We start from the raw sequence: 27,731 nt of genomic DNA on the forward strand, positions 1-27,731 counted from the left end.
GCTCCTTGATTGCGAGGACTGAAAAAAACATTCACAGCAGCTGCTTTAGATATCTGAAAAAAATGTGCTAATAAACTCCATTTCGATTGACAACTTAACCAAACATGAACAAATAAAAGATGACAATCACAAAATTGAAAAAAAAAATTAAAATCAGAGCAAGTCTCTGTCTGAGAAAATGAAAACTGTCCGAGCGTGGCGGACAGCAGGTTTGGAAGGGTTAAAAGCAGCGAGAGCGCCCAGCTGGCTTAGAGAGGGCGAGTGGGCAGAGCCTGGCATGGTGCCCGGCCCCAGCGCTCACAGCCAGCTCTGCCCCGCCCAGCCACCGGCAGCCTTCACCATGCCACACAAGAACATGGGGCTCCTCCAAAACCTCACCCCGTAACCAGAGCGCACGGACGGACGCAGGCAGGGAAAAGTGACAGGAAGCTGGGACAGAGACAAAGGCGATGAGGACAGAGGGGGACAGATACACGAGCTGGCTGCCTCTCTGGAAGCTTTGATCACGCAGTGTAACTGTGCAGCTCTGATGTTTGGAGTGCTGGACTGAGGGACAGCGAAGACAGAAGAAGAAGAAGAAGAAGAAGAAGAAGAAGAAGAAGAAGAAGAAGAAGGAAATGCTGCGCTGGTGTCTGGTACTGTACAGATGAAGTAGGCTGTTTTGCGACAGCATCTGGGAAATTCTTGAGTGAAGTAGTTTCTCTTCTGGGTTCTCTTTTAGCACCTGTCATGACTACAGTGGGTGGTAGTTTGTCTTGGCTGGTTTTGACGCTAGAGAGACACCGTGTGCCTGTGTGTGAGTTTGTCTCCCCGTGTGCGTGCCTCTACAACTCGTGCATGTGTGTGTGTAGACAGCCAAAAGTTCCAAGGGATAGCTCTCGTGCTGACTGCTCTGCACATAAACACACACATACGCCATCAGACAGTGCAAAAGCCTCACCACAGGCGCCTACAGTGTCCTCCCCCCTTACCACGATGCACCTCCCCAAAACAGATGCGCACGCAAACACGTACAGGCACAAACACACACACACACACACACCAACACATTACTACTGGAAGCCTGCCATGTCTGCTCACTTTAATCCATACGCTGAGGCCAAGGGGACCCATGGCAATGCACAGTGCTTATTATAGAGGCTGCATGTAATTCAAATGCTTCGCTCCGTGGGTCAAACTTGTAAGACGCACGCAGACAGACAGACAGACAGGATGATAAAGGCTGATTTATGTGCAGAGATGGGTTATGTTTAGATAATGGGGTGTGTGGGACGATGGTAATGAGGAAGTCAAGTCACACAGGGAGACTTGACTCACTGGGAGGTCTCTGTGCGTGTGCTGCTAAAGAGACACATGTGCATTGAACAGTTGGAGCCAGATGATGAGGAGACGTGCAGCAAACAGGGGAGAGGAGAAGAGTTCTGTACCTTGTTCCACGTTTTCTACAGTACCATACTGAGCTAGAAGGCCGTCCAAAACCTGGGGGAGAAATGAGAGTTAGAGACACAAACTACAGCCACTGATGCAAAAACACACAAATACAGACACACACACATGCACAGGTCTGGTGCTCCTGGTCCTGATGTGGCTGGCTAAGATTTTTAAGATTAAGAGTTCATCATGATGAACCTGACTCAGTAAGTCACTTTGAAAGTAGTAGTTGTGGCTGTGAAGTAATTCTGGTAAATCCTTTCTAAAGGTACAATCTGTAAAATGTGTTCAAAGCACAAGATTGGAATTTGCTTTAACGCAGGCTTTCATAGAGATTGCGGTAGACAATAGGAAGACAAGGAGCCAGATCTTAGTCCAGTGTGAGGGCGTCTCCTGGACCATACACATCTCCATTGTCATCGGAAAGGCACAGCAATGCCTCCACTTCCTGAGGAAGCTGAGGAGCGCCAGACTGCCCCAGAACCTACTTGTGGACTGTTAACGGCGCACAGTGGAGAGTATCCTGACCATCAAACGGCCAAAGCATCATTGGGACACAGCTTGAGGATTTCAACAAGGCCCCATGTCAGGGCAGAGCCTCTAACATCATCCACGGCCCATCTCACCCTGCCCACCACCTCTTCAAACTACTCGCCTCTGGCACAAGACTGAAAAACAGCCTCTTGCCCACAGCTGTCAAATTGTTGAACGTGGCCTGACAACCCCACCCCCACCCATACACTCACTGCAGCACCCACACAAACGCACACATGCACAATACAATACAACCCCCCCACTGACTGAACGAGATTGTATGCTGCTAATTATTTATTGTTTATTTTCATACCGGTTGCACCTTGAGTACTGCTTTATTTTCATATTGTTCTGCTCTATGTATTTTTGTATTGTTTTTATATTGCTTTTATTATCAGGGTGTACCATCATAATTTATCTGTGCTGATGTCTTGCACAGCAGTGCGATGACGATAAAGTTTCTTGACTTGATACACGGAGAATACACAAAACTGCATTTAAATCGTGAATGTTTTCTGTTTGCTGTTAAAAGGTTGTTTACATGAGTGATGTTAATGATCAGAGCTGTTAAGCTGGCAGAGGGTTTCAGTTGTGATCAGAGAAACACACAAAGTCACAGTCAGACTGTTGCTGCAGATGCATCACTCAATATTAAATTACAGATTGGGGTTTGAAGTTTAAATTAAACCTGCAATTTATTCTGTAATATTCAGAACACTGATCGATGATAATGGACAAGTATTACAGATGCACTGATGTTGATGGTTGCAGCTAGTCGAGGTGGAGCTTCTTTTAACTACATTTTATATTGCTGAATAGTTCAATCATTGACAAATAACATCTTCCATAATATCTTTATCTGCAAAATAACTCGTACCTACTGTCATCAAAATAATGGAGTACAAAATAGCAGGTACCAAGTTTCTTTCAGCTATTGCAAAGATGTCTTTATTATCAATTAATGGTTATGAGAAGACGATTAATATAGAACTGTCAATAGGTGGAAAGTTTTACAATTTCCAGATGGAAGTTCTGAAGAGAAAACAGCTGACAGGTGACAGCGAGGACGCAGCTGCTTTTAAGTGTGGTTTGAACCTTTGCCTGGTTTCATTGAAAAGTTAAGGGAACGGCAACATTTTATAGCCATCAAACAAACAGAGAGAGAAATTTTCTCCATTAATGTCAATATTTTTACATTTCTCAATGGTTTGAGAAGTTTTTCTGGAGTTCTCCTGGAGCGTGTGGACACCTCCTGTATATACAGATACAGCATAAACCCCGAAAAATGGGAGAGTTGGCAGGCATGACGACAGAGACACTCACACAGAGAAAAACAACTTGGACCCCAGCAAGGTCACAGATGTTGACACACACAGGCACAGTGTCGTCCGCACAGTAACAAACACTCATGTAGATGTAAGCACAGATACAGACACAAACACGAGCGCGTGCACACAGTCTACAGAGAAACACAGTATAAAAGCTGGTGACTCATTGGCGGGAGACTGGTTTATGTGCTACCTGGTGCCTCAAGTGGGCATCACTGTCTCACACACACACACACACGGAGAAAGACAAACAACTGACCTCCCACTGTAGATGAGGGGGAATGTTCCGGATCTGGATCTTCCGACTCCTGCAGAGATGAGAGACACAGACGGAGTGGATTTAACAGACCTGAACCACACACTCGCATGCACGCACGCTCACACACACTGGAGAGATACAGTCATCTGTTGTTGTTTACAGAAACTTATACACACTCGCCGCATCAACAGCTGAGAAGCAAAGACGCTTCGACGATGAGGGCAGAAATGCGGAGTCAGAGCTGCAACGGCTGTAAGTCAACAGTCTGCGTCATCTCAACTTTCTGTAATACCCACAGCTCATTAGACGGCACCACAAATAGAACGACGGCCTTAACGTTGCTGAAGGAAATGTAGGTGTGTAGGTGAGAATGTATAGTAGATGGCAGCTAATGACTCTCAGTAACACCTTCCTACGACTGCCGTTCGTACTACTCTGACTGTGAGACATGGAAGTGACACCAAAAACATGAAGAAACAGAGTTGACTGAAAACCAGAACGATGACGCATCATTAGATAAATCCAAACCGCTTTGATTAGAGAGTATCAGGAAGCTAGAATAACTGCCTTGCGGTTGTATCCCTCCGCCAACCGACACCCATGTCTGAGCAGACTCAGATAATATATGTAGTGAATTTAATACATGTATTAGGTGTGTTGTTTGGTAAATGGAAGTTATCACTATATTGACATGTATAATTCCAGAGAATCATTTCCAGTGAGAAACATGCTGTCTTCACTTCTGACTGATAGAGAGCTTCAGGTGGACGCCCAAGATTAGTGTCAACAGCTGAGTATCTGACCAGATGTGAAACGTGGTCACAATCTCGGCTTCTGTTCCTGAGTTATGGTGTTGAACAATGAAGAGAAAAGTGTTTTTGCAGAACATTATGACGTCACAGTGAAGCTGACTTTTGGCCTTTTGTGTATAGAATGTCATCACTTGGTTGTTTTATCCTGTGAGATGTTTGCGTGAGATTTTGTCATAATTAGTGTATGAATTCTTGAGTTATGTGCAAAAATGTGCGTGGTCACAGTGACCTTTGACCACCGAATTCTAATCAGTTCATTCTTGAGTCCAAGTGAATGTTTGTGCCAAATTTGAAGACATTCCCTCAAGGCCTTCCTGAGATATCACATTGACGGAAATGGGACGGACAACCTGAGAAAACGATGCCTCCAGCCACAGCTGTCGCCAGTGTGGAGGCAGAAACACAGCTATTTGTATCATTCATAGTTTATTGATTCAGATTTCAGATCGGTCTCTAAAAGAAGTAATGAAATCAGGCAGTAGTCACACAATTCACAGATAAATGCGATGAAGATTAGATTGATTTGGAAACCTAGTGCTGAAATCGTACATGAAAAATACTCAACCGAAGTGTGAGGTGGCTGGAGTCAAATGGCTTTGTTGATATCAAGCTTATGTTTTAATTTCATCCATCTCATGCACCACAAAGACAAACGTCCTCCATCCTGAGCGAAGCAGTCTGAGTGCTTTTGGTTAGAAGTTTAGAAAAGCAAACAAAGGACAGAAACAAAGAGCACCCGTCCCCACCGACAAACAAGATTTTCATTTATTCCTTGAGAATGTATTCATTTATTCCTCGACGATGCGTCACTCTTGTTTTCAATTCACATTCGCTTCAGTTTTCATCTTTATTTCTCGTCGCCTGTCAACCTGGCAACCGTTTGTGCCTGTCTGAGTTTGATTTGTCATTAACAACAAAGGTGATCAAACCCTTAGACGGGCTTTAACCACGCCTTTTATTTTTGATGAAAACATGTCAGTCAGAGACGACGCAAATGTCCAGAGCTTCCAACGCAGCCTTCTGCCCTCCAGTGAGTGTGTCAGCTCAAACAGTGAAGCCACACAAACCGCCCGGTGACCACAAGCTGTTAACAAGTACATTAACGTGCGAGAGTCCAGCGCCGCAATGAGAGCTGCTGAGCTAAAAAGCAGAGGGGAAGAAGCATTTCAGCGCACAATTAGGAGGCATTACGGAGCAGAGGACGGAGGACACGAAGAGAAGGAGGAACGGCAATGAGAGGCGAGAATGAGAGACGTTCAGGAGGATTCTCCACAAGGGAAAAACTTTCCTCCGTCTAGGTTTTACATCGTTCTCTCCGAACACGTCTGGGTGCAAAATTTCCTGCCAGCAGCGAGGAGAGGATGAGAGGACCGAGCTGGCAGCTGGACATGAATGAATGACTCTTTCTGATTGTTGCTGCTCGAGGAAAAAAAAAAGAGGAGAAACACAGCGCCACGCGGATTTGGGACATCCCTCTCCTCTCCTCACCCATTCATCTGAACTTGAAGCACTATTGTCAAAGACTTTAAGAAGGGAAAATGTTTGCATTGACATGTAAATGACTTAAATATGATTTGACCGACTTTGAAAGGTGAACACTGTCAGAAATAAAAGAACTGGAAAAATGAGTGAAGTCTGGTTGGTCCTCTTTCATGTGCGTCCTCCTACAAAAAACTAACAGCGGACACAAAAGCTATGAATCAAAAAAGAAACGAAACTGACAATTCCCAGAGTGTGCGACCACACGGTGGCCTGCAAGCTTTCTGTCACTGTCGGCGGTTTAAAGCAAGTGGCTTGATGAAAGATCTCTCTTGGCAACCGGTATCCAAACAAGGGTAAACCGATAAAAATCAGTCTGCACCGCTAAAACACATCACCTTTTTCAACGTAGTAAACAACCTCCTGCCATCCGAAAGCAGCCAATCGCTGAAAAGTGTTTAAGGCCAACTGCAGACCTCAAAACAGCCCCAAACTCTGGCAGCCCTGAGCTGCCGAATATGGAAACTAAAAGCTCCTTTCATTCAGCGTCGTCTGCTTCAATAGGCTGTGAGTTCTGAGGAACCGGTTCTCTATTGTGTTTTTGCTAATTGATTTGTCAACTGTAACCTTGGTGTAATGTTCGGCTACATGACGCTGAACTGCAGCGCAGCGACGCCGTCCTTTGTGCGGTTTAAAGTCAATAAGCACATTAGCAGATGTAAACTGTGTGTAAACTGTCAGCTTCCTTTATCAGCATTATCCCAGTGTCTTTACATCGCTTCAGCACGTGGATCCCTTTCCCTATTCAAGGAGGACTTCTTTTTTCATTTCCTTCTGCGTAGCTTGCACGTGTTTTAAAGGCCACTCGATTCTCTGTCATTGTGAAATATGCAGAGGAAGCTCCCAGAATGGACATCACTTGGAAAAAGTGACAGTGCCTCTGGACAGTTCTTCAAGGTCTCATTTTCAGCGTGCCTGCGGCCACTGGCTGACCATATGATCGCTGCTTTCTGTCTGTCTCCAGGGCTGGAATACATACCACCCTGCAACATATACTGTTGTCTGTCTACAGCGTTTACGTCGAAGCTGCAGACATGAGCTGAATGTCCTCTGGTCATACGTGTTAAAACCAGGAAATAACCCCGTGGTGTTGTATATCGGCTAGTATCTGTTTGTTTGCATTCAAGGTGAACCCAGTGCCCTTCCTCAGCCCCTCCTTTCTCAAAGTGCAAACTGAACTGCAGTAGAAGATACAGACTGAAGTCAACGGTTACTTAATGTTTGTTGAATGTAACCAAGCTGTCTGCTGTTGGTTTGGAGCGGCCTGCCAAGAGAAAAAAGAAAGCCTCTCAATTTCGGCCTTTAAATATCTGAGGGTGGCCATGTTCATTTGAAAAGCTAATATTTACTGCACCCACCTGCACGAGGTAAGACACCGTGTCTGCGCACACGCATGCATACTAATGCGCACATGCATGCGGAGCAGTCGGAGGAATTTTAACCTCTGAGAGGGCGGGCGGACAGAGGGGTGAGAAAGAGGGTATTCACCCCTCGCCAGAGGTTTGCAGTGTTCCTAAAGATCAACATATGCTCATCAACATCAAAACCTGAAGAATGAAAATGAAAAAAAAAACAAAACTGTTTTTCCTTTGTTTTGTTCTCTCTCTCTCTCTCTTTGTCCTCTAAGTTTAAAGATCTAGCAGGAATAGAGCTGCAATGACGAGTTGTATAATCTATGAGTTGACTGACAGAAAATCAGGCAGCAACTATTATGATCATGGTTCACTGTTGAAGTCATTTTTCTGGAAAAAGTGCAAAAAAAATGTGCTGGTTTGAGGTTCTCAAATGTGAGAATTCGTTGCTTTTTTGTTCTTAAATTATAGCAAAGTGAATGTCTTCGTGTTCCAGTCAGACAAAACAAGACACGACACCTTTTGTCAGTATTTTCCTGTCATGGTCATGTCCCTTTCTGGGCTTTTGTTTGCAGTGTTTCCCTCCTGTGCTCCTGCCCAGCCTGCTTTTCTCTCCACACCTGTCCAGTATCAGCTCCTCATCAGCTCCTTCACTCGCCTCATTCCCCTCACCCGAGCCTCTCCGCTCACCTCTACACCTGCACCTCATCCCCTCATCAGTTTAGTTTGTATTTTGGTCCAGTTTTCAGCTCAGTCTTTGTCCAGTCATCCGCTATGTTTCCCCCCTCCTGTGCTTCAGTTTTGTTATTTTCAATAGAGTTAAGCAGTTGATTGTCTGTCTGCCGTCTCCTGCATTTGGGTCCAACCTGCTCGGCTCTCGTTGTGACATTCATAATGTTTTATAGATTAAAAAAATGAATCCAGAAAATTAACAGCAGATTAATCATTGTTTGCAGGAACAACGTCCTCTCCATGTACACGTCTGCAGCAACATTTTTGTCCTTTTGAATACTTTTTTTATATCATAAAAGAAGAGTTTTGAACAGCGTCCACATCAGCTCCAGCTGGAGTCCACCATACATGAGTCACTGGGCTGCATGTGGACAGATGATTGAATAAAGAGCATGTGTCTGTCAGTGCGACAGCAGAAAACTCTTTGAAATTAAACTCTTTTTGGTGGAGGCAAGGAAAAGCGGCGGGACAAGATGTCAACAACTGGGGCGGCCCGGGTCAAAATTCCACCACAAATGATAGACACGAAATTAACATAAAACATAACACAACCTAAAATATAGGATGTATTTGCAAAGTACTGTGAGTTAAAGGTTTTTAGGAGATATCATCTATTAAATCTCGAGATGACTGCAAACTATCACGTCACCAGTTATCACGTGGCCTGCATTTCACGTGTGATGTGTTGATGTATTGAGAGTTTTTACTTGAATAAAAATGCCAAATGTTGAACTTTATCCAACTACAACCCCGATTCCAAAAGAGTCGGGACGCTGTGTAAAACAAACAAAACAGAATGTGATCATTTGTTAATCCTTTTCGACATAGACTCAATTTAAAACAGTACAAAGACAATATATCTAATGTTTGACCTCATCATCTTCATTAATTTTTGTAAATATCTGCTTATTCTGAGTTTGATGGCAGCAACACATTTCAAACAAGTTTGAACAGGAGCAACAAAAGACTGGGAAAGATGTGGAATGCTCCACAAACACCTGTTTGGATCATTCCACAGGTAAACAGGTTCAATGGTAACAGGTGAGAGTATCATGATTGGGTATGAAATCCTGGAAAGGCTCAGTCGTTCACAAGCAAGGATGGAGCGAGGTTCACCATTTTGTGAACACATGATTGGATAAAGGATGTTACTATATGGGCTCAGGGACACTTAGTAAAACTGTCTTTTTTGGAGTGGGGTTGCATATAAAGTAACTAGTAACTACAGCAGTGAAATAAAAAGTAAAAGCACCAAATATATGTATAAGGTAGCACAAAAATACTCAAAACTTTACTCAACTTGTACTTAAATGAACGTACTTAGTTACTTTACACCACAGCTTAAGCTCCATCTGCTGAAGAAGACCTTTAAGATGTGGTCAAAAGCTCTGGAAGGCTAGAAAATGGATGTTTGAGCTGTTTGAAGATCTTGTTTAAACATACGGTTCCCAAATGTCAAGAATGACTTCCCATCCTTAAACATGAGTGTTTTCAAAGGTTTCTACTTTCAATCATTAAAGAGATTTGCTGTTTAATTAAATAGTCTGATATAAGTGTGAGGGAGAAGAAAACCGAAGTCGATTTGTCTTTGCGGTCTCAACACGTGACATTCAAAAATCTCTTACACGCTCAGCATGAACAGGATAGAATAGTTGTTTATCATGAAGTCAATGTACTTTGTTATTGAAGAGCCCTCAAAAAATCAAAGCCACTCCCATCATTCAGAACTGTGCAGCAAAAAAAATCACAAGGTATTTTTTTTTTCAGTTCCTTGAATGACTGTTATTTCTCTCCTTTTTTAAAACAGAAACTCGAATGTGAATGATTAAACATTTCCTTCTCTGTTCAAGGATTCTGTGTAATGAGGCCTTTAAAAGCCTTGTTTACCTTTCCCTCCCTGCTCTGTGCGGATTCCCGTCCTGTCAGAGACGGCTCACAAGGCACGCCACTCTGCGCCCAGCGGGGCGGCTCTCTCTGGACGAATAAAAGACATCCCCATTAGCCTTTCAGTCTGGAGCAAACCACCTCACACAAGCCCCACAAACACCAACAGTCACCTCTGCTAGAGACTGTCACATCTAATTGTTTCTAGATGGAAAATTCACCTGACTGATGAAGTTTTTTTTTTCTGTCATTTCCTTTTCTGTGTCCATTGAGCTGTCACTGACTGATTCTCAGCGCAAAAATCTCAGATTATAAATTCCTTCGCCAGTGTTTCACACCAACGCGGGCACAAATTTGCTGCTTAGAGAGATCACTCATTGCCTGTGATAAAATCCAATGGTGAGCAGTACTACTGGATCAGTGCTGTGCCAGAAAAACCGAAATCTTCTCCTCCGCTCTGCATCTGCCTGACAAAGCGCTTTGTTCCCGCTGGAAACTTGACGACACAATAGACACAGGAAGTCCACATCGTCGCAGAAACAGGCCGATGGAAGACTTCATATTGCGCCGAAGATAATTGATGACTCTCAAAATGAAATATGATCTGGCCTCCGTCACAGCCATACCATTCAGATAAAATAGGAAATGAAAACCTCTTCGGCCATAAATCACAGGGGAGGCGTGTGTGATTATGCGCCTATCACATGATCGTATTACAAATCCAGTGATATATACTGTCTAAGCAACGCTAATGTGTCTGCTTCTTTTATGTGTCGTAGTCAGATGTTGCTGTGCTGAGTGCAGTATAATGTGATCATCTGATAATAAGCTGCATTTACAGCTGCATGTGCACGTATGTGAGCTCCTGTTGCTCTCACATCATCAGTATTGTAAAGACTGTAAAGCTCTAAGCTGGCAAATACGTCAGTGCTGCTCTTATTCCTTTACATCTTACTGCGACAAGTGCTCATCAACAGTGCGGATTATACCCGGTCTTGAAGTGAAACTGCACCATATTATATGGGTCAGTTTGGGTGGGTTGGTCGAATAGTCTGGTGGTCCAACCGCAGACTCTTGTAATCTGAATTAACCCAATTTCTAGCTTTGACCCTTAAGCTCTTAAGCGCCTGAACGTCCTGAAATCTCAGAGAGGAAGCAACAAGTCAACAATATTCAGGAGGCCCCACTGCGTGGACGATGTCCCTCTGCTCCTCTTTTCAAACTGCGGCGGCGCTCCCACTGTGTCCCACTCACTGCTGCTGGATTAAGTCGGAGCTCAGGCCATTTCTGTGCAGTGCTCCTAAGCACTTCTCTAAGGCCCATCCAATTGTTGTGGAGCAGAGATAACAGGATTTGTATGAGAGAAGTGTCTATGCATTGTTATTGTCCTTCAGCCACGAAGATCTGTTGCTGTTTGTCCTCCAGAAGGACAAACAAACCCTGAAGCAATTCCTCAGCTCACATTATGATATATATTTTCCATAAAGAGTGTATATCGCAACCCACTTCTTTTTATGCGTGTAAGTACATGATGTTGTTGAGTACTGACAAAACACATCTGAGTGCACAGAAAGAAATGTAGTTGATTCAGTGTGATCACAGACTGGACAAGGCCAAGTCATACTTATTTTTTACGTACATGTAATTTCCAAAAACCTTCCTGGAAATAACTGTCTGTCCAATAAAAGGAAAAAAAAGTCAGTGACCAATTTAATACACTTGATTAATTTCTTTGAAAAAAAAAAAAAAAAAAAAAATCTAATTGCGAGCGTAACGTCGATCGTTTTGTGCTCTCAAAAAGGTCCACACGCAAAATGGGAAATTTGTCTACAGGCGAGCAAACACTTCAGCACACGGTATACAAAGAGCAACCTTTACAATAATAAATGAATAATGAATGAACATTTACTTGGGTTTCATTTGAGCTTTTCTCTCAAGGACATTCCGATTCTCCCTCTAATTAATCCCGATGAAAGCAGCTGCTTCAGCGGGAAATGACGCTAACAGGAGCAGCGAGAGCGAGGAAAGTGATGCGCCGTAAATCCAGAATGCTGAACTGAAAGGAGCTAAACGCTCTGTGGAGCTAAAGGCAGGAGGATTGTCTGTGGCTTTGTCTCTTCAAGCGACACCTTTCACACACATCTGATCCACTGCTCACTGATAAAAACATTGATTATAGCAGTTTCTCCCTAATTGCTGTAACATTAGGTCTCACAATCTAGAGACATTGTAATATTGGCTATTTTTGAGGGCAAAGAAAAACTTTGTTTTGTTCCAGTTTGCGGGAAAACTGTTTAATTCCCCTGAAGTTATTGTCCTTGGCTCATCTAAAGTAATATATGTACTGAGCTTAAATTGCCCAACATTAATAGTTGTTACTGGTGACATTTTCTGTCACATTCACTTTCATTATTAAATCCTTTCATTCCTTCAGGCATTCATTTGCATTCATCAAAAAATCTACCCTAACTAAGAAAACAAGCATTGTATCTGCTCTCCTTCATTGCTCCCTAACCACATATTTCTCACACCGATACTGCAGAGTGAACAAAGCCGCCGCTCCACGGTGCTGTTAACCATCTCATCTCAGTGTGTAGCGCTCAGGTGCCTGCCTCTGTTTTCCCTCCCAGCCCTCGGCGGGTGAGAACTCATCAGAATTCAGCAGGCTCACCTGCCTGCCTGTGTCTCTCTCGTGCATTAGTTTACTCTGTGGCACCGAGGCGGGGAGGCACAGGCCAAGAGGCAGGCAGGTAGACACACGCAGCCCTAATGGAAGCCACAGCCTTCCTGTTGACGTTTGTCTGCCGCCCGCTGTCGACACGCTGCTGCTGCTTAACAGAAAGATGTGAATAAGGAAAGGCTGCACGTTGTCTCATCATCCATTACATGTGGTGCAAAGTTCATTGTCGAGGTCTACTGGCATGCAAGGAAATTTCAAGTAGATTATTACTTGTATCAGGGAATGATTCAGTGTCACATGGTGGGGATAATTACAAATGACTCAATAGATTTTCAATGAGCCATTCATGTTTGAGAGCCATGCAGCGTGAGAGACGGCTTACAGCAGCATAATGTTTAGCCTGATTCAGACAGTCCTCCACCAGCATCAGCCGTATCCATAGAAGCATTTGCAGAGCTTGTTTTAATTTCACTATATGTTAAAAGATATGCGGATTATACAGTAAGAGAAAAATCATATAGATCTGTTGAGAATAAGATAAGACACATGCAGACGTTCACCTGGAGTGTCCAAAGCTATTTGCATACTGTTGCAGATACAAAATGATTTTCAGTTCTCAGGTGTAATCGCCACGAATTAATTTTCAGTCAGTGCTAAAATGCCACAGGGTGCCCAGCTGACACAAAACAAATTTCCCCCCGTCATGCCTACTAAGCCAGTGAAATGAGTGTTTTGAACTGTTCTGCTGTTATCGCTGTGGCGTAATGCATTTCTCCTTAAATGAGAACTTTGCTGGAACACAGCGACTGACGCTCTCAACATGCATTCACATATTTTAAATCAAATCAAGGCATTTACATTTCGGTGCAAAACACATCTTGTTCCCAGTTTATCAAGACACATGTTTTGCTGAACCTTCTTCCAGTCAGTGTATGACTAAATCGACAGACGATTACTCTGCAGCAGGGGGTCATAAATGGTTGTAACAAGTCAGAGCTGCACTGGAGCTTCTCAAGGGACGAGAAAGTGTGATAGTCTGATACTGCGACCTGGACAATGAAGCATTGCTGTTTACCAGAGGAAAAAATCTTTGAAAGATGAAATGTCATCAAAAACTCAGTGGAACTTCTGAATGGAAAGCCTCCAAAGATCTATCAATGGATAGAGAAACACCTGCACGCCGACTCCAACACACATATTTATTTAAATAAACAACATTTCCATCCTAATCAGATCTTTGTTGAGTTAAAATATTTTTAAAATCCCTTCAGGCATGTTCTAAGATATATGGAGACACCCTGCTCTGAATAATAATGTGTGTGTGTGTCTTTCCACAAAAGCTTAGTGAAAAAATTATGAAAAAGAGATCCACTCCTTCTAAACTCACATCAAAGGTGAGGACAGAGAAACAGCCTTCACTTCAAACTCTGCACATACTTTCTCCAACACAGGCAAGCTCCAACATCCAGCCAGTGGTGGAATGTACATTTACTCAAGTAGTGTACTTAAGTACAAATTCCAGGTACCTGTACTTTATTTGAATCTTTGCATTTTATGCACCTTTATTTACTCCACTACATCTCAGAGCTAAATATTGTACTTTATAGTCCACTGCATATGTCTGACAGCTTATTTTACTGGTTACTTTTCACAGTACAATTTCTGATACCCTGTGAAAACCATGAGTGTCTGACACATTACTTTTATGGGCTGAGAAAATTCTTCTACTTCTTAAGATGCATGAATTATTTAAAACCCGACGTGGATTAGCTGTTTTTCTTTGCTCTTGAAAAGTTGAGTTTTATTGATAGGTGGTTCTCACAGGACAGAGACGCTACAAACATATGATGATTTTATAGAGTATGATGCCTTGCTGTAGATTAAACTAACAAACAGCATATGAAGTAGTCAAAATTAGCTCAGCCTTTAACCTCTACAGCAGTAAAATGCAACACACATTAATGCAGCAGTAATATTAATGAAAAAACATCAGACATACGTTTAAAAAAAAAAAAACACTTACAGGGGCCATTTTACTGCAGAATGAGTACTTTCACTTTTGATACTCAAAGTAAATTATGCTAAAATACTTACACACTTGAACTTAAGTAAGGTTTTAAATGCAGGACTTTTACTTGTAGTGGAGTATTTTCACAGTGTGTTATTGTAGTATCAACAAGCAAAATCTACTGAGTGGAGGGAGACTTTAAAAATGGTAACTGCGTGCACTCATATACCAGTAAGACCTTCCATTAGCCTTAAACAAGAAGAAGTATTTATCCAACACCTAAAACTGAATAATTACGGTCTAATTAATGTGATGGACAGTAAACATAATGTACAGAAATCTGCTAATCAAGCAAAACGCAGCAGACATCCAACCTGCTGCAATTACAACATTTACATTGTAATTTACTGGTGCTAAAACCACTTCCTTCGCCTCTGAGCCACACGCGTCAGCCCGCATAAATAAATAAACAAACAAGCAGAAAGATGATTCAAGCGGACTTGCAGAGTCATGTGCCACGCGGCTCTGTCCTGTCCTGAGCACATCAAACGCTCGCCTGCTCCTCCACACTGCTGCTTCACCAACTGAGGACTCCTGTGAGCCCCCGTCACAAAGCACGTAGTCAGCACTGTCACTGACAGGCACACACAGCCAGCCTACAGGGACACAACTGACACGCAACCACACACACACACACACAAGCTAATGTATAGCTGGTGTGCCTACTCTCCTCTACATGCACACACTGATGTATTTTCTGTATCTGTCTCATACACACACACACACACCTCAGCACTAAGAGCTACTGACAGGTGGATACCAGCTCATACTGCGGTGGTGCAGTGAGGATCCGCTGTTAGCTGCTCCTCATGGCTGCTTCTGTTGCTTTATGTTGAGTTGTGCAGCTTGTTCTTTAGGTCTCATCCTTTAATCTGCCGACCATAAGGTATTACACTGTAGCTGGAAGGCTGAGCCCGCCTGCCATAGGTGGAGGTCCCGGCAGGGTTAACCTGGATCAATACCGCACGCACACCACTCAACATTACGCAAGCCCTCAAACCGTTTGCCTCGCTTTCCTCTCTGTCTGTCTCTGGCTCGACTACAGCCTGTCTCTCATCGTCCCCCTCTCTGCCCGTCTCACCACTCCCTCCAGCTCCCTCTGGAGAGCGAGCTTTACTTGTTCAAACACACACACGAACACACCACCTCGTCTCTTTCCCCTCCCCCTGTCTACAGGGAAGTTCCTAACCCAGAGTGAAAACACGTACAGTAACTAGCAGGAGGTGAGTGAAGATTCATCCTCTGAGGGACAGAAACACTGAAAAGCCTGGTCAATAAGCAACGTATTTATTAAAAAAAAAAAAAAAGAAAAAAAAAGAAAAACCACCCCTGCCAGTCACAGCTGCTGTCACTGAGGAGTCGTCGCTCTGCAAACAGCGGCAGAACAAAGCTTTGGGAAACACAGAAACACACGCTGCGTTTCTCAAACACAGGGTCGAGAGCCGGGGCCGGGCCGGCAGACGCTGCCTGACACATGCACCAGTTTACCGAAGCAGCGTGTTTGCTTTTGATCGCAGTGCCTCTCACAAAGTGACTCTTTGGAAATTTATTTGAAAGCACCTGGAAAACGAAGCTCTTGGTTTACGTGTTTGCTGTATTTTAGGTCATTTTGGAAAATCAGAGCGTCTTTTTGTGTGACGGTTGTCTGAGCCTGTTCACTTTTACCTGGTTAAACAAAGGGAAAATTTCATTTAATTTTTAATCAACAGTATTAAGCATCTATTTAAATGCCACTACTATTAAGTAATTCTTAAGCCTTTAAGAGGTGAAACTAATTAATCAATTCATTAGTTGATTGGCAGAAAATTAAGGGCCAATAATTCTGATAATCGACTAATCATTTAAATCAGTTTTCAAGCAAAAAGAAGCTGCTTCCAGATTATGGAGGGTTGAGATTTGGTGCTTTTTTTTGTCTTATGTGATTGCTTTTGGTCAAACTAAACAATCAAAATTAAGACATTAGCGTGGACTCTGGGAAGTTGAGAACGGCATTTTTCGGTTTCACCAAATAATTCAGAAAAAAAGCAACAAAATGATCAGCAGATTAATTGATAATGGAAAGAACTGTGAGCTGCAGCCCTGAAATAATTATCTAAATGCCTCAGCACTTTCAGTAAAGGCAGTTAAAAATAATCACTGAGTAAAGCAATAGACATAAACTATAAATGAACAGTTGTCTAGTTATTTGTCATATCTGTACCTTAAATTAGATGATTTAAACCCCATCTGAAGTTCAGCACACATGTAAAGGAAAAAAAAAATCAGCGATAGATAAGAACTGATCAAGAGATTAAATGAGCTGCAGACTGAGCACTTTTTACAGGAGTGAGTGAAGTGCAGCAAAGTGAATAAAGTGCGGTAACGCTGATAAGCCATCAAGAGATTAACAAGGCGGTGGGATTATCTATATAGGACGCACTTGTGCGGGTTGGGGGGACAGTACAAACAGGTTTAAGGTTAAACCTCCATCAATAGGCACTTCTGGGTAGCAGAGACTGTCTCATATTTACTGTCTGTGCAGGGTGAGAGTGCAAAAGTGAGGCTGGAAAAACAACTCCTCGCCATCACTGTTTTCCTCTGTAAAAGAGCAGTTTTTACATTTACGGTCGTCCGGCTTCACAGTGGGTGGAGTCAAGTGGATAAGGACCTCCAATACATTAATGAAATACTGCTCCGCCCGAAACCTTAGATCATCTTGTGTCACGTGACTCTCAAGTGGCTGAAGTGGCATTATCCCTGTCAGACTTTAATCCTGTGGCTAAAATGGCTCCAAATCCTGACCTACTCTCTGAAATGAGGCAGGGGGCTTGAGAGGAAGTGATGGTTTGGTCTGTGTGTGCGTGTGGGTGGGTGGGTGGGTGGTTGTGTGTGTATTGATCTGTATTACTCACGTTGTGGGGACATAAATCTGTGTACACAGTCATATTGTGGGGACTTGCCTTCCTTACAGGGACAAGACCCCAGACTGTAAATCAGTAAATTTCAGGGTGAAGACGGGTGAAGGTTAGGGTTAGTGTGAGGATAAGCCTCCAGGAAATGAGTATGAGGGTTAGGGTGATGGAAACAAGGTGTGTGTGGGTGTGTGTGTGTGTGTGTGTTTGAATGAGACGAGGGAATGGGAAACGGCTGATTTGGATGAGGATGGTGGGAGCTGGAGTTCAGAGGATGCCCGTATGCAGTGTGGGAATGTAACATGTAGACTAATTCAATTATCGGAGATGCTCTCAGGGGTGTCAGCCCTGATCAATATGCGATAAATACTTGAGCAAATATCCCGAGCTGACATCGATATCTCAAGTTAGGGAGCCTGAGCTCCACAGCGGAGGGGGGCGGGTGGAAACGGCGGTTGTGTGGGCAGCATTTAAAGTGAGACAGAGATGGTGGGAGAGAATTATTGGCGATTGTGAAAAAAGCCTGAGGGAAAGGTTTGTTGTCGGTACCTCTTATGTATGTGACTATAAGGCAGTAGAGCCCAAACGTCTGCCAAGCCGGAGCCATTCTTAACTCGCAAAAGCGGCAGCCTCCGTAACGGTTTATGTTTGTTTATTGTTCGTCTTCCAGGTTTGAGTTTCTGACAAAATCCTACGGCATGTGAACGCAACGGCACGCAAACACAGTAGTTAACTAAAACAAAAACAAACAGAAAAAAAAAATCAGGATGGAAATATCTCAAATCCTTATCATCACCGAACCCAAGGGAACAAAGCTGAACTTAAAAAATAACTCTCCTTGGATACTACTTGGTACCACCTGAGGCTCAGTATTGAAAGGTTAATAACAATGAGATGATGGTCTCTTGTTTTGTTAGACAGGATATTCAGGGCTGCAGTCCACTAATTTAACAACTATTTCCAGCCCTACGCTGGCTTACGACTCTCCTCCACACAGAAACACCAAAACAAATCTGCAAGCATTTACAGGCCGGCCGCTTTCATCATTCCTGGCAGAAAACATACGAGGCCACCCCCCCTCCTTAACAAACACACTGTCTAAGTTGAAGGGGCTATTAGGAGTGAGGGCTGACCTGAAAACCTGGCTGCTCATTCTTTAAGACAGCCACAACAACAGCTCGGAAAAGCACTGAGTCAGTGTGAAGGCCTGGCAGATCTGAGCAATTCACAAACACACAACGGCATTAAGATCGTCCGTCATAATCAGACAGGATTGCAGAAAAGGTTAACATCTGCAGCGGTGGACTGCATTTTATAAGACCACGAAGAGCCTGCAAAACAATGACCAGCAAAGCAGAGCTGGGCTTTGTCCGGTGGCATTTCTGTTATTTGCACTGACGTTTGATCAAATCAGAGTCCATCTGTGTGTGTGTGTGTGTGTGTGTGTGTGTGTGTGTGTGTGTGTGTGGACCTGGGTTGTGAATCATACTGGATATGCCAGCTTTGATGATGTGCGGTGATGGGGAGGAAGCAGCAGTACTGCAAATGCTCTACAAATGCCCGAGGTGGCCGCGCGTCCATCAAAGGATGCAACAACAGCACTTGACAAAAAGGAAGAACAAACACAAGTCCTGTTGAATCAAACTTTTCTTTGAGCGCAAGCGTATTTAATGCATCATCCTCAGTGGCTCCACATCTACACCACCGCCGTCTCTGTGACATCAAACTCGTCCTTTGAAGCTCGTCATCCTATATCTCTGTAATTTATTCTCCCGCAACGTCAAGCGACCGGAAACTGGGCTGCCTGGAGTCACTCCTCTCGCCACTTAAAACAAAACCATCTCAGCAACCATCTCTGAAATGAACTGTTGTCTCCCGCTTGGGGAATGACAGGAACACAGAGGCACTGTACAAACACACACACACACACACACACACACACACACACACGCATGCAGTGACATGGACACATGCACACACAGACGTCTACTGTTGTCGAAGAATTCCACTAGCGGTAACCACAACTCTACTAAGAATAAACTGCCCGTCTCTGTTGCTCTGTCTGATAGGGCGGCTCACATTCAGCTTACAGTACATAACACAGAGTTGTACGCTATTTCCGCCCGCTCATGCGAACACACAGCCGGCTTCATTCTGCACTGCCACGCGGTGCCAGGGGAGCAGTGACATTGGGAGCAGGAAGAAGACGGTCAGAGACAATGCACGCAATCTAGGTGGTGCGCATGACATGGTACGCTGACACAAAACATGCACACGCGAGGAGGAGGAGGTGGGGAAGAAGAAGAGGTGAGGGAAGGAGGACAAGTGCTGCAGCAGGAAGAGAGTGGGACTCTGTGGTGAACCGCTGCGTCTCATGGAATTCACCATTGATGAGAATGAAAGTCACCTGAACGTGCACTGAATGAGTGTGTTGATGTTCGGCTAATGTGGGGAGGGGGCGGGGGGGGTGGGGGTGTGAGCAGTTCTGGTCTCACTATGCGTAACAGGCAAAGACCCCATTAACTTTTGCAACCCTCCGACAAGAAGTCATGCATGGCTGCTCCAGCATCAAATATTTACTATCCTGGTGAGCTGAAGATGCCCGTGTGTTAGCCTTTAGGGTTTTTTTTTTAACGAGATCGTGCTCTGCTATGGGGTCGCTCTTCAATTTTAATTGGATCTGTGTCAGTGTGTGCTTCATCTAACCTGACAGAGACGGCCAATTCATCAATCAGTGTCATAATGTTGTTTGCATGCGTGAGACCGCGGCACTGTATTGCCAGCTGCTGAACACAAGAACTCCAAACACGCTTAACACATACACCCAGTCAATCAGTGGGGTGGTATCCTAGCAACTTGCATGTGCATTTTGTCAGTTTTATGTGTGGTTTTTGAAAAATGGGAACATAACAGCTCTTAAAAGCTCAGGATTGTCGTAGCACTCCTCCTGTACAGTAGAGCAGCGCTAGCACAGCAGCTACTGCACCCAGGGGAAACCCTGAGCACGGACTGTTTAGTGAGACACACACAGACTGAACAATTCACGGTAAAATATTCTGCTCCTCCAGGGAAATATTACACCAGGGTCAGCAAGACAACAACTATTTACAAACAGTTTTTTTTCTTTTTTTTTCTTCACATTCTGCTGTGTGTGCAGCTCTCTGCAGCCGCTGGATGAAAATCCTCCGCCGCTCACCTTGCAACCTGACGTTTGGTGTGATAAAATCAAAAGGGCTCCCACAGGGTCTTCCTCCTGCAACCCTGCTCTTCCCTTCCTGTCTGTGCATTGCACTCTCACACATACATGCTCTGTCTGTCTCTCACGCTGCCACTGACTGGGTATTGGCATGTGCTGGGTCACTTGGCAGGGAGGCAGATGGAGCCGTCCTACTCTCTAGCACCTGCCTGGCCCACACTACCCGACTCATCTCTGAGCTCAGCAAATCACGGTCGGGCTCAAGCACAGCTGCGTAAAACAACAGGCTTCATGGCACATCACAATTGCCAGATACTAAACATTACTTCCGACAAAACTGAAGGACAGCCTGCATCTGCTGCCGCGGCTCAGTTCTGCAAAACATAAGAAGGCTTGCCGGTGGTGAGTTTAAAAATGACAAGAGCACAGTTTTAAAAGGAGAATCAATATTTTTCCATTGGAAGAAAAGAAGCTAAATCATTAAAGGAATTGCTCAGAAGTTATACACTTATTCAATTTCTTGCCGAGAGTTAAATGAGAAGATCGATAACACTCTCAGGTCTGCGCGCTAAATATGAAGCTACAGGCAGCAACCGGTTGGCTGAGCTAAAAATAAGGATTAGAAATATGAAGAAAGAGCAAGCTGCATCCAAACAAAGCAGAATCCTATTTCTGGGCAGTAATGACATGTTAGCTTAGCTTTATGCTAAGCTACGCTAACCAGCAGCCAGTGGTGGCTCATATTTAATGGACAAACAACTGGCCCAGGGGTCAGATCATACCCAAAAGACAATTTCATAAGGCCCCCAACATGTTGCATTATTTATAGTTACATCCAGCCTGCAAATACATTTTTTATTTTTTCCCATCTTGATTTTTCCCCAGTCCTCTATATCCGTGTACTAATTAAATTTTCAAACAAGGCTGCAAAAAAAGCTGATCATAAATCATAACACACTCAGATAAACACAGGTCAGATATGACCAACAGACCTGTGGTTTACCGCAGTGCGTCTGATACCACATCGAAATGTCTCTATATCTTAAACTAAAAGACGAGCTGATCAGGAGGACAGTTTGAAGACAGGATGGAGATTAATGTGGCCGCTTTCCGTCTCATCTCAACCAGCATCGCCCTTCAAAACATGAGGAGCTGCGTGATGAGGTATGAAGGAAAGACTGGTGTGTGTCAGTGTCAGCCATTGTGTCCACCAGAGGCCCCAGTTAATTGGGGTTGGAGACCCCTGCTTGTGATGATTTAAACTGGGTCTATTACATTACAGCTGTAGAAATTCATCCTGCTCAGTGTTGGGATATTCCTTTAATGGAGTTTTATTTTAACATCACACTACCAGTCAGAAGGCTGGATATAAATCAGGGTACAAAGTCAGGGAATAAAATCAGATCATTAGTCAAGAGAAGGTAAGATTAAGGGTTGATGGGAGAGTAAGCATGCTTTCAGTTTCTGTCTCAAACCCACAGCCAGGAATCCTCCTTTCTGTGAGCGGGGGGGGGGGGGGGGGGTGACGGCACCTCAAGACACCAGCAGCCCCACACAGCCAGCCGGCCAGCCTCCCTGACAGGGGGAAGAAATGCTGCCCTCTATCAGCAGTGCTCATTTCTGCCCACGCAGGAGCAGAGACACACACGGACACACACCAAGAGGAGAGCATAAGCATGCGCGTGGGTCACGCACGTGTCTTTGACTCGGAAGTCCTCTCCATGTCTTCCTCTTCCGTCACAGACAGTGTGAAACAGAGGAAACACAATGATCAGACTGTGCTGCAGGTTGTGTCGGAGGCTCAGCTGTGCGCCGACCTTACTGTAGATGACTTGTTCTGTGTGTGGGGGGAGGAGGGGGGGGTTTCCCAGCTTCCGTTGCATACATATGGAAAAGGGTGGAAATGGCGGCTCAGAGTGGGTTTATGAATAAGAAAGGTCACAAAAGGGCTGCGTCTGTGACATAGATGGACAGCCCACTCTGCAGTTTTCCCTGCCACACTTGTGGAAAGAAAATGAGCACTTGAGGGTTTCAATAAAGCGATAGCTTTACTCAGGCATTTTTACTGAGGCACCTTACTCGGCTGTGTATTCACTGTCATATAAAATCAGCACTCTGACCACTGCACCGCCCATAGCGTGAGCCACCAGCACACGGCTGGACCGTAGGCCCGGGCTTGCAGCTATAACCGGTAGGCCGTCTCCACTCTCCTGGGAAATGGGTGGAAATTACAGGGCCCCCAAACTGAGAGCAGCTCCTAACAAATTTAAGCTATAATCATAGGATTGTGACAGCGATATCAGAAGATATTATAATGACGCCTTGTCGGGTGAATCTCAGGGTGTCTCATGCTGTAAACTCAACTTTTGTTGTTTTTTGGGGCTGTTTGTTTTTGTGCAGATTGCGTGGTGTTCTGCACACCGGAGGACTTTGGGTTCATTTTCTGAAAGCCTCCAACGTTCAAGCGCTGCTCCTATAACTAAGCAAAACACTCAAAACTGGTTCCCATGGCAACGTGGAGAACCTAACCTGGAAGAGTTGGAAGTGAATACAGCACAACCTGTAAACACACATGGACACACATATTCACAAGCGCAATGGCACAGTGTTGCTCCCACATCGAGATGCTGTAAATGTCAGAAGACTGGATTCGACATTTACTTCACAGAGAGCCGACATCAAAAAAAAAAAAACATGAGAGACATGGTGTGTACAAAACAATCCATGCATGCTATTTCTTTGTCACACCATATCAGGATGTTCCTGGGACTAGGGACGGTTTTAGAAAACTCCTGAATGGGGGGTCAGAGTAGGGCACAGTTTTAAAGAAGAGGGACGCGTTTTGGAAAATGAGCAAAAATGTGCTCGATATGAAAGTTTGGTTCAGCTGAATTCTCTGGCTCCTCCCAAACAGTGATGTAGTAGGAAGGACTTCCTGTCTGTTACGTTGAGGCTATGGCTATGTGCTGACACTCACAATAAAAACACAGGTACCCACACAGTGACCTTCTCACAGGGCTAGAAATGTGCTTCTGGTGAGCGTCAAAGCTTCGGCGGACTCCCTGTCTTTCCAGCGGAGACGGAGTCTGACAGTAGCTGCTCGTGGCAGGTTAGCTGCAGCTCTACAAACCTATCCATGCTACACTGAGCGGCTGTCAGTCAGCGTCTGCCGCGTCCCCTGACCCTCCACGTCACACACCACGCAGCCACGGGGCCCCCCCACAGTCGCTGCCCCCTCACTCCTCTGCTGCATTTTAAAACATGCTGGGAGAGATGGTCCTGGCTGCGTTCGTGGGTGTAGTTCCCCCTTTAGGCTCACTTTGGACAAAGTTTTGCTGCTGAAACTCAGTTAAACAGCAACAGTCCAAGTTACTGCGAACGAAACAGTTACATTACAAACATGAGGTCAAGCAGGGCGCTGCGTTCAGTGCTCTGTGTGTGCCCAGGCGGAGGCACACTCGCATTTAAAGCCCTGGTTCTTGGCAATAATAAAATGTCCATTATTAAGAGTCACATTGTTCAGCCAGCGTTATAAACGAAGGCCAAATAAGCAATTTTAAATGTTCTAATATGAAACAATACTAATAAACAGCTGCTGTTTGTAACCTAACACAACCTACAGCCATGTACAGAATAAGGGAAAATTCTCCTGACAGTCACAGCTTGTTCGGTCATTTTGTATCTTTTAGCACTCGTTTTGCATCTAGCTGTGGTTGTTTTTTTGTCTACGTGGTTGTTTTGCATTTTTTTGTGGTTGTCTTTTGTCTCTGTTGTTTTCGCATCTCTCTGTGTTTTTTTGTCTCTTTGTGGTCATTTCGTTGTCTCTTTGAGCTTTTTTGTATCTCTTTGTGGTCTTCTTTGTCTGTTTGTGGTTGTTTTTCATCTCTTTGACAACAATTTGCCTCTCTCTGTAATCATTTTGTGTTTCTTTGCAGTCGTTTGACCAACTCTCCAACATGGCTTGTTAACATTCACTTCACACACAGGTTCTTGGTCCAGGCCCAGGCCTGTTCAGTAATCCATCTATGATACTAATAAGTCAACTACCTGTCACCTTCTGACTGCGGTAGGGGGCCCCAACAGGTGCCACCCCCTGTGGCCCCACTTCTGCCTGGAACATTAAAAGCAAGGTAGGAGGCTGAGTGAGGGGCAAAAGTCCGACAGAAGAGATTAAGAAGATCATTCGACCTGGGTGAAGCTTCAGGCCAGCATTCCCAGCTCCAGGCTGAGTCACAGAGCCTCTTCGTGAGCCTCGATCCCTACCACTCAACCCCCTTGCATAGGATTGGCTGCGTGTAAGCATGACGGCCCCCGGCTTGCTCTGATTGGCTGTTGGGAATTTTCGCCATATTCATTTCACCTGTTCAAGACCCATCAGAGCTTTAAAGTTCCAGCAGGGGCAGTGGGGTTATATGGTGTTGAAATGGGACAAGGACAGGGTCTGCCTGTGTGAGAAATGCCACCTGCTGTGCGCCTCAGCTGCCGAACCTTCCATGGAGACCACACCCTTGTGTGCTGGCACACTGACAGGTGAGAAACACTTAAGTTGACATCCAGCATGTAGCTCTCAGCCAGGATTCACCACAACTTTTGTCTTTCTCCGGTGTCGTCCCCAAGCTGCGTGTGAACATATATACACGTGAATTAAACCCCCCACGCCTCTCCAAACATGCTGCACGCACACATACGAGAGACACACTGAGCACCAGAGGGACACAGAAAAGGAAGGAGAGACAGAGCAGCTGTCACATCTTCAAATTACTTCCCCCAAAAAAGAACCGGGGTTCAAACTGCGCTACTCATAATCACGGTTTGTAATTCATTAAATATTCACATGCAGCACATTTAAGATTCCAGCAATTCATCAAACCCTGCTAAGAAAAACAGCATCCTCAAACATCTGCTCAAAACACTGTCACAGTCGATCCTGCAGAGGATTGTTACGGTGGTCACACTCTTATTTTGCACAAAGAGCAGACTCAGAATCGTCTCACGTGCCCTTGCTCAGGTGTTTAACAGTGAAATTGTGCAAAAACAAAGGCTGAAGTCAGCGCTGAAGAAATAGAAACGTTTTATTTCTAACAAATTCACTGCGCAGAAATTCAACTTTCTCTTTTATTTTCTTCTAACAGACGCTGCCCTCAACAAGCCAATAAGAATATATAATTAGTGACACATTCTCTTGCAGCGTTAGAAGGAAAATGCTTCAGTGGCTCAGCTCAAGGAGGCTTTATGCCTCTCATCTCTAATCAATGAGGGTTTATTTTGGCCTGTCTCTCCATTACTCTTGTCATTAAATAATAGGAACTAGTGTGGGGTAATGTGTAATGGTGAGGACACAAATGATTGCACGGGCAGAAACAGCCTCTCCTATTGGATGGTGTTTCTCAGCCCAAACTTGAGTCTGTCACCCACCAAACACATCAGCTATCCCTTCTCCAGCCACATTCCCTCAGGTTAGAGCCTCCAGTTTGACTCCTCTCATCTCCAGTGTATTTTGGTGATTTAGTACTAACAGGAAAATGGAATCCTCCTCATCCCGGCCACACCTTCCACACCTCCTCACTGCTGCTCCTGAGAGTCAGCGAGCTGATTGTTTAACTCGTGGTTGTAATGAGTGCAATGCTGCAGCAACATATTAGTCATGCAACAGGTTGGAGTGGAATGCGAATGACAGCTAACAGAGAAGCGAATCTCTATACGCGCTGCTGCGGTGCACATGCGAGCGTCTGTTTTAAAATAAAAAGTATATCCTGACTCTCGGAGAGCTTTACCACCGATCCCACAGCTCTGATAGGCACACAATGAATTTACAATGCTCTTACATCTTATCTCGCCACTCCCTTAAGCTATATGCTCAGTTGTACTAGAAAGTCTGTTATCACTTCAGGAGAGAAGTACACTTTGTGAAAAAGTTAATAATCGCTGGGCAAGTTTTGCAATGTTGGGAGAAGGTCTGGAATTGAAATGCTATAAAAGCTGTTTTAGCTAACACATGACAAGCAAATAGTCATTATTTCTGGAGGCGCAGATCTCATTTGGCATTATTCTTTCGCACTTCAGAAGTATTAATCTCACACCATAGGGGCTCAGTCATGACAGTATACATGAATCTCTTTTTCGCCCTTCATGAGTGAAAAACCAGAGAAGAACTAATCGCAAGGCAAAAAGACACGAGAAATGTTTTTAAAGGCAGAGAATGAGCGTAGTCGAAAGACGCCTAGAGCATCTGCTCCCCTCACTCCACGAAACAGATCACTTTGTGCGATCCCTCCTCACACACAGGTGAGGGGACATATGAGGAGTCAGGAGGAGGGTGCAGTGGATGTGGCTTTGGAGGGGAGCAGTGCAGCACCTCCTGCTATCACTCTGGACAAAACTAGAGCCTGAACTGGAGATCTTCCCCTACACCCAGGATCAACTGGGGAGTATTAATGGATTCAGAGTGGATCAACTGATGGCTATAGTATTTCACTGTTGTGACTCAGTGTGCACTGACAACCCAACACACACATCTGCATGTGCACCACGGTGGTGCAATGCAGATGTTTACACCCATGACTTGGTTTGTATCGTCTTATGAGAAAAAGGTCTCGTGATGAGTGTAGTTTTATCAAACAGCATTAAGCTGCAAACTTAGATTTACATGAAGAGCACAAAAGAGTTCAACCTGTGTTCACTGTGTTACAGCCCAGTGTAACACAAGAGTCAGCACTCAGTCACAAATTCATCACCTGTTTATTTGAGCACTTTTTCACTCAAGGTTAAGTCGACACTGCAGAGAGATAATTAGGAGGAGAAAAGTCTGGTTTTGTCACAAAAGTAAACAAACCTGTGTGCTTGTTCTCAGGCAGACAGCTTTAAACGTGTTTATCCCACAATAACAAGCAAGACATCACGTTAGTCGCTCTGTCCGCACCTCCACCACCTACTAACAGTGCATATCATTTATGTCGCGCCAATATTGATTAACACCAAGTCACACTCTGTCTCCTCGTGGGTTGCACAAGCAGAGACTTTTCTTC

General features: G+C 44.4%; 1 protein-coding gene across 2 annotated transcripts in view; it reads right to left on the reverse strand.

The window, feature by feature from the left end:
* igf2bp2a (insulin-like growth factor 2 mRNA binding protein 2a) overlaps positions 1-27,731 on the reverse strand; it is a 53,005-nt gene that overhangs the window by 20,678 nt on the left and 4,596 nt on the right. For both annotated transcript variants that reach the window (XM_076746853.1, XM_076746852.1), the window contains exons 3-4: positions 3,553-3,601; positions 1,428-1,479 (exon numbers count right to left, since the gene is read on the reverse strand). In XM_076746853.1, the coding sequence (XP_076602968.1) occupies positions 1,428-1,479; positions 3,553-3,601 (101 nt within the window). The remainder of the gene's footprint in view (positions 1-1,427; positions 1,480-3,552; positions 3,602-27,731) is intronic.

Source organism: Chaetodon auriga, chromosome 13 (assembly GCF_051107435.1).
Source record: "Chaetodon auriga isolate fChaAug3 chromosome 13, fChaAug3.hap1, whole genome shotgun sequence".
Lineage (NCBI taxonomy): Eukaryota > Metazoa > Chordata > Actinopteri > Chaetodontiformes > Chaetodontidae > Chaetodon > Chaetodon auriga.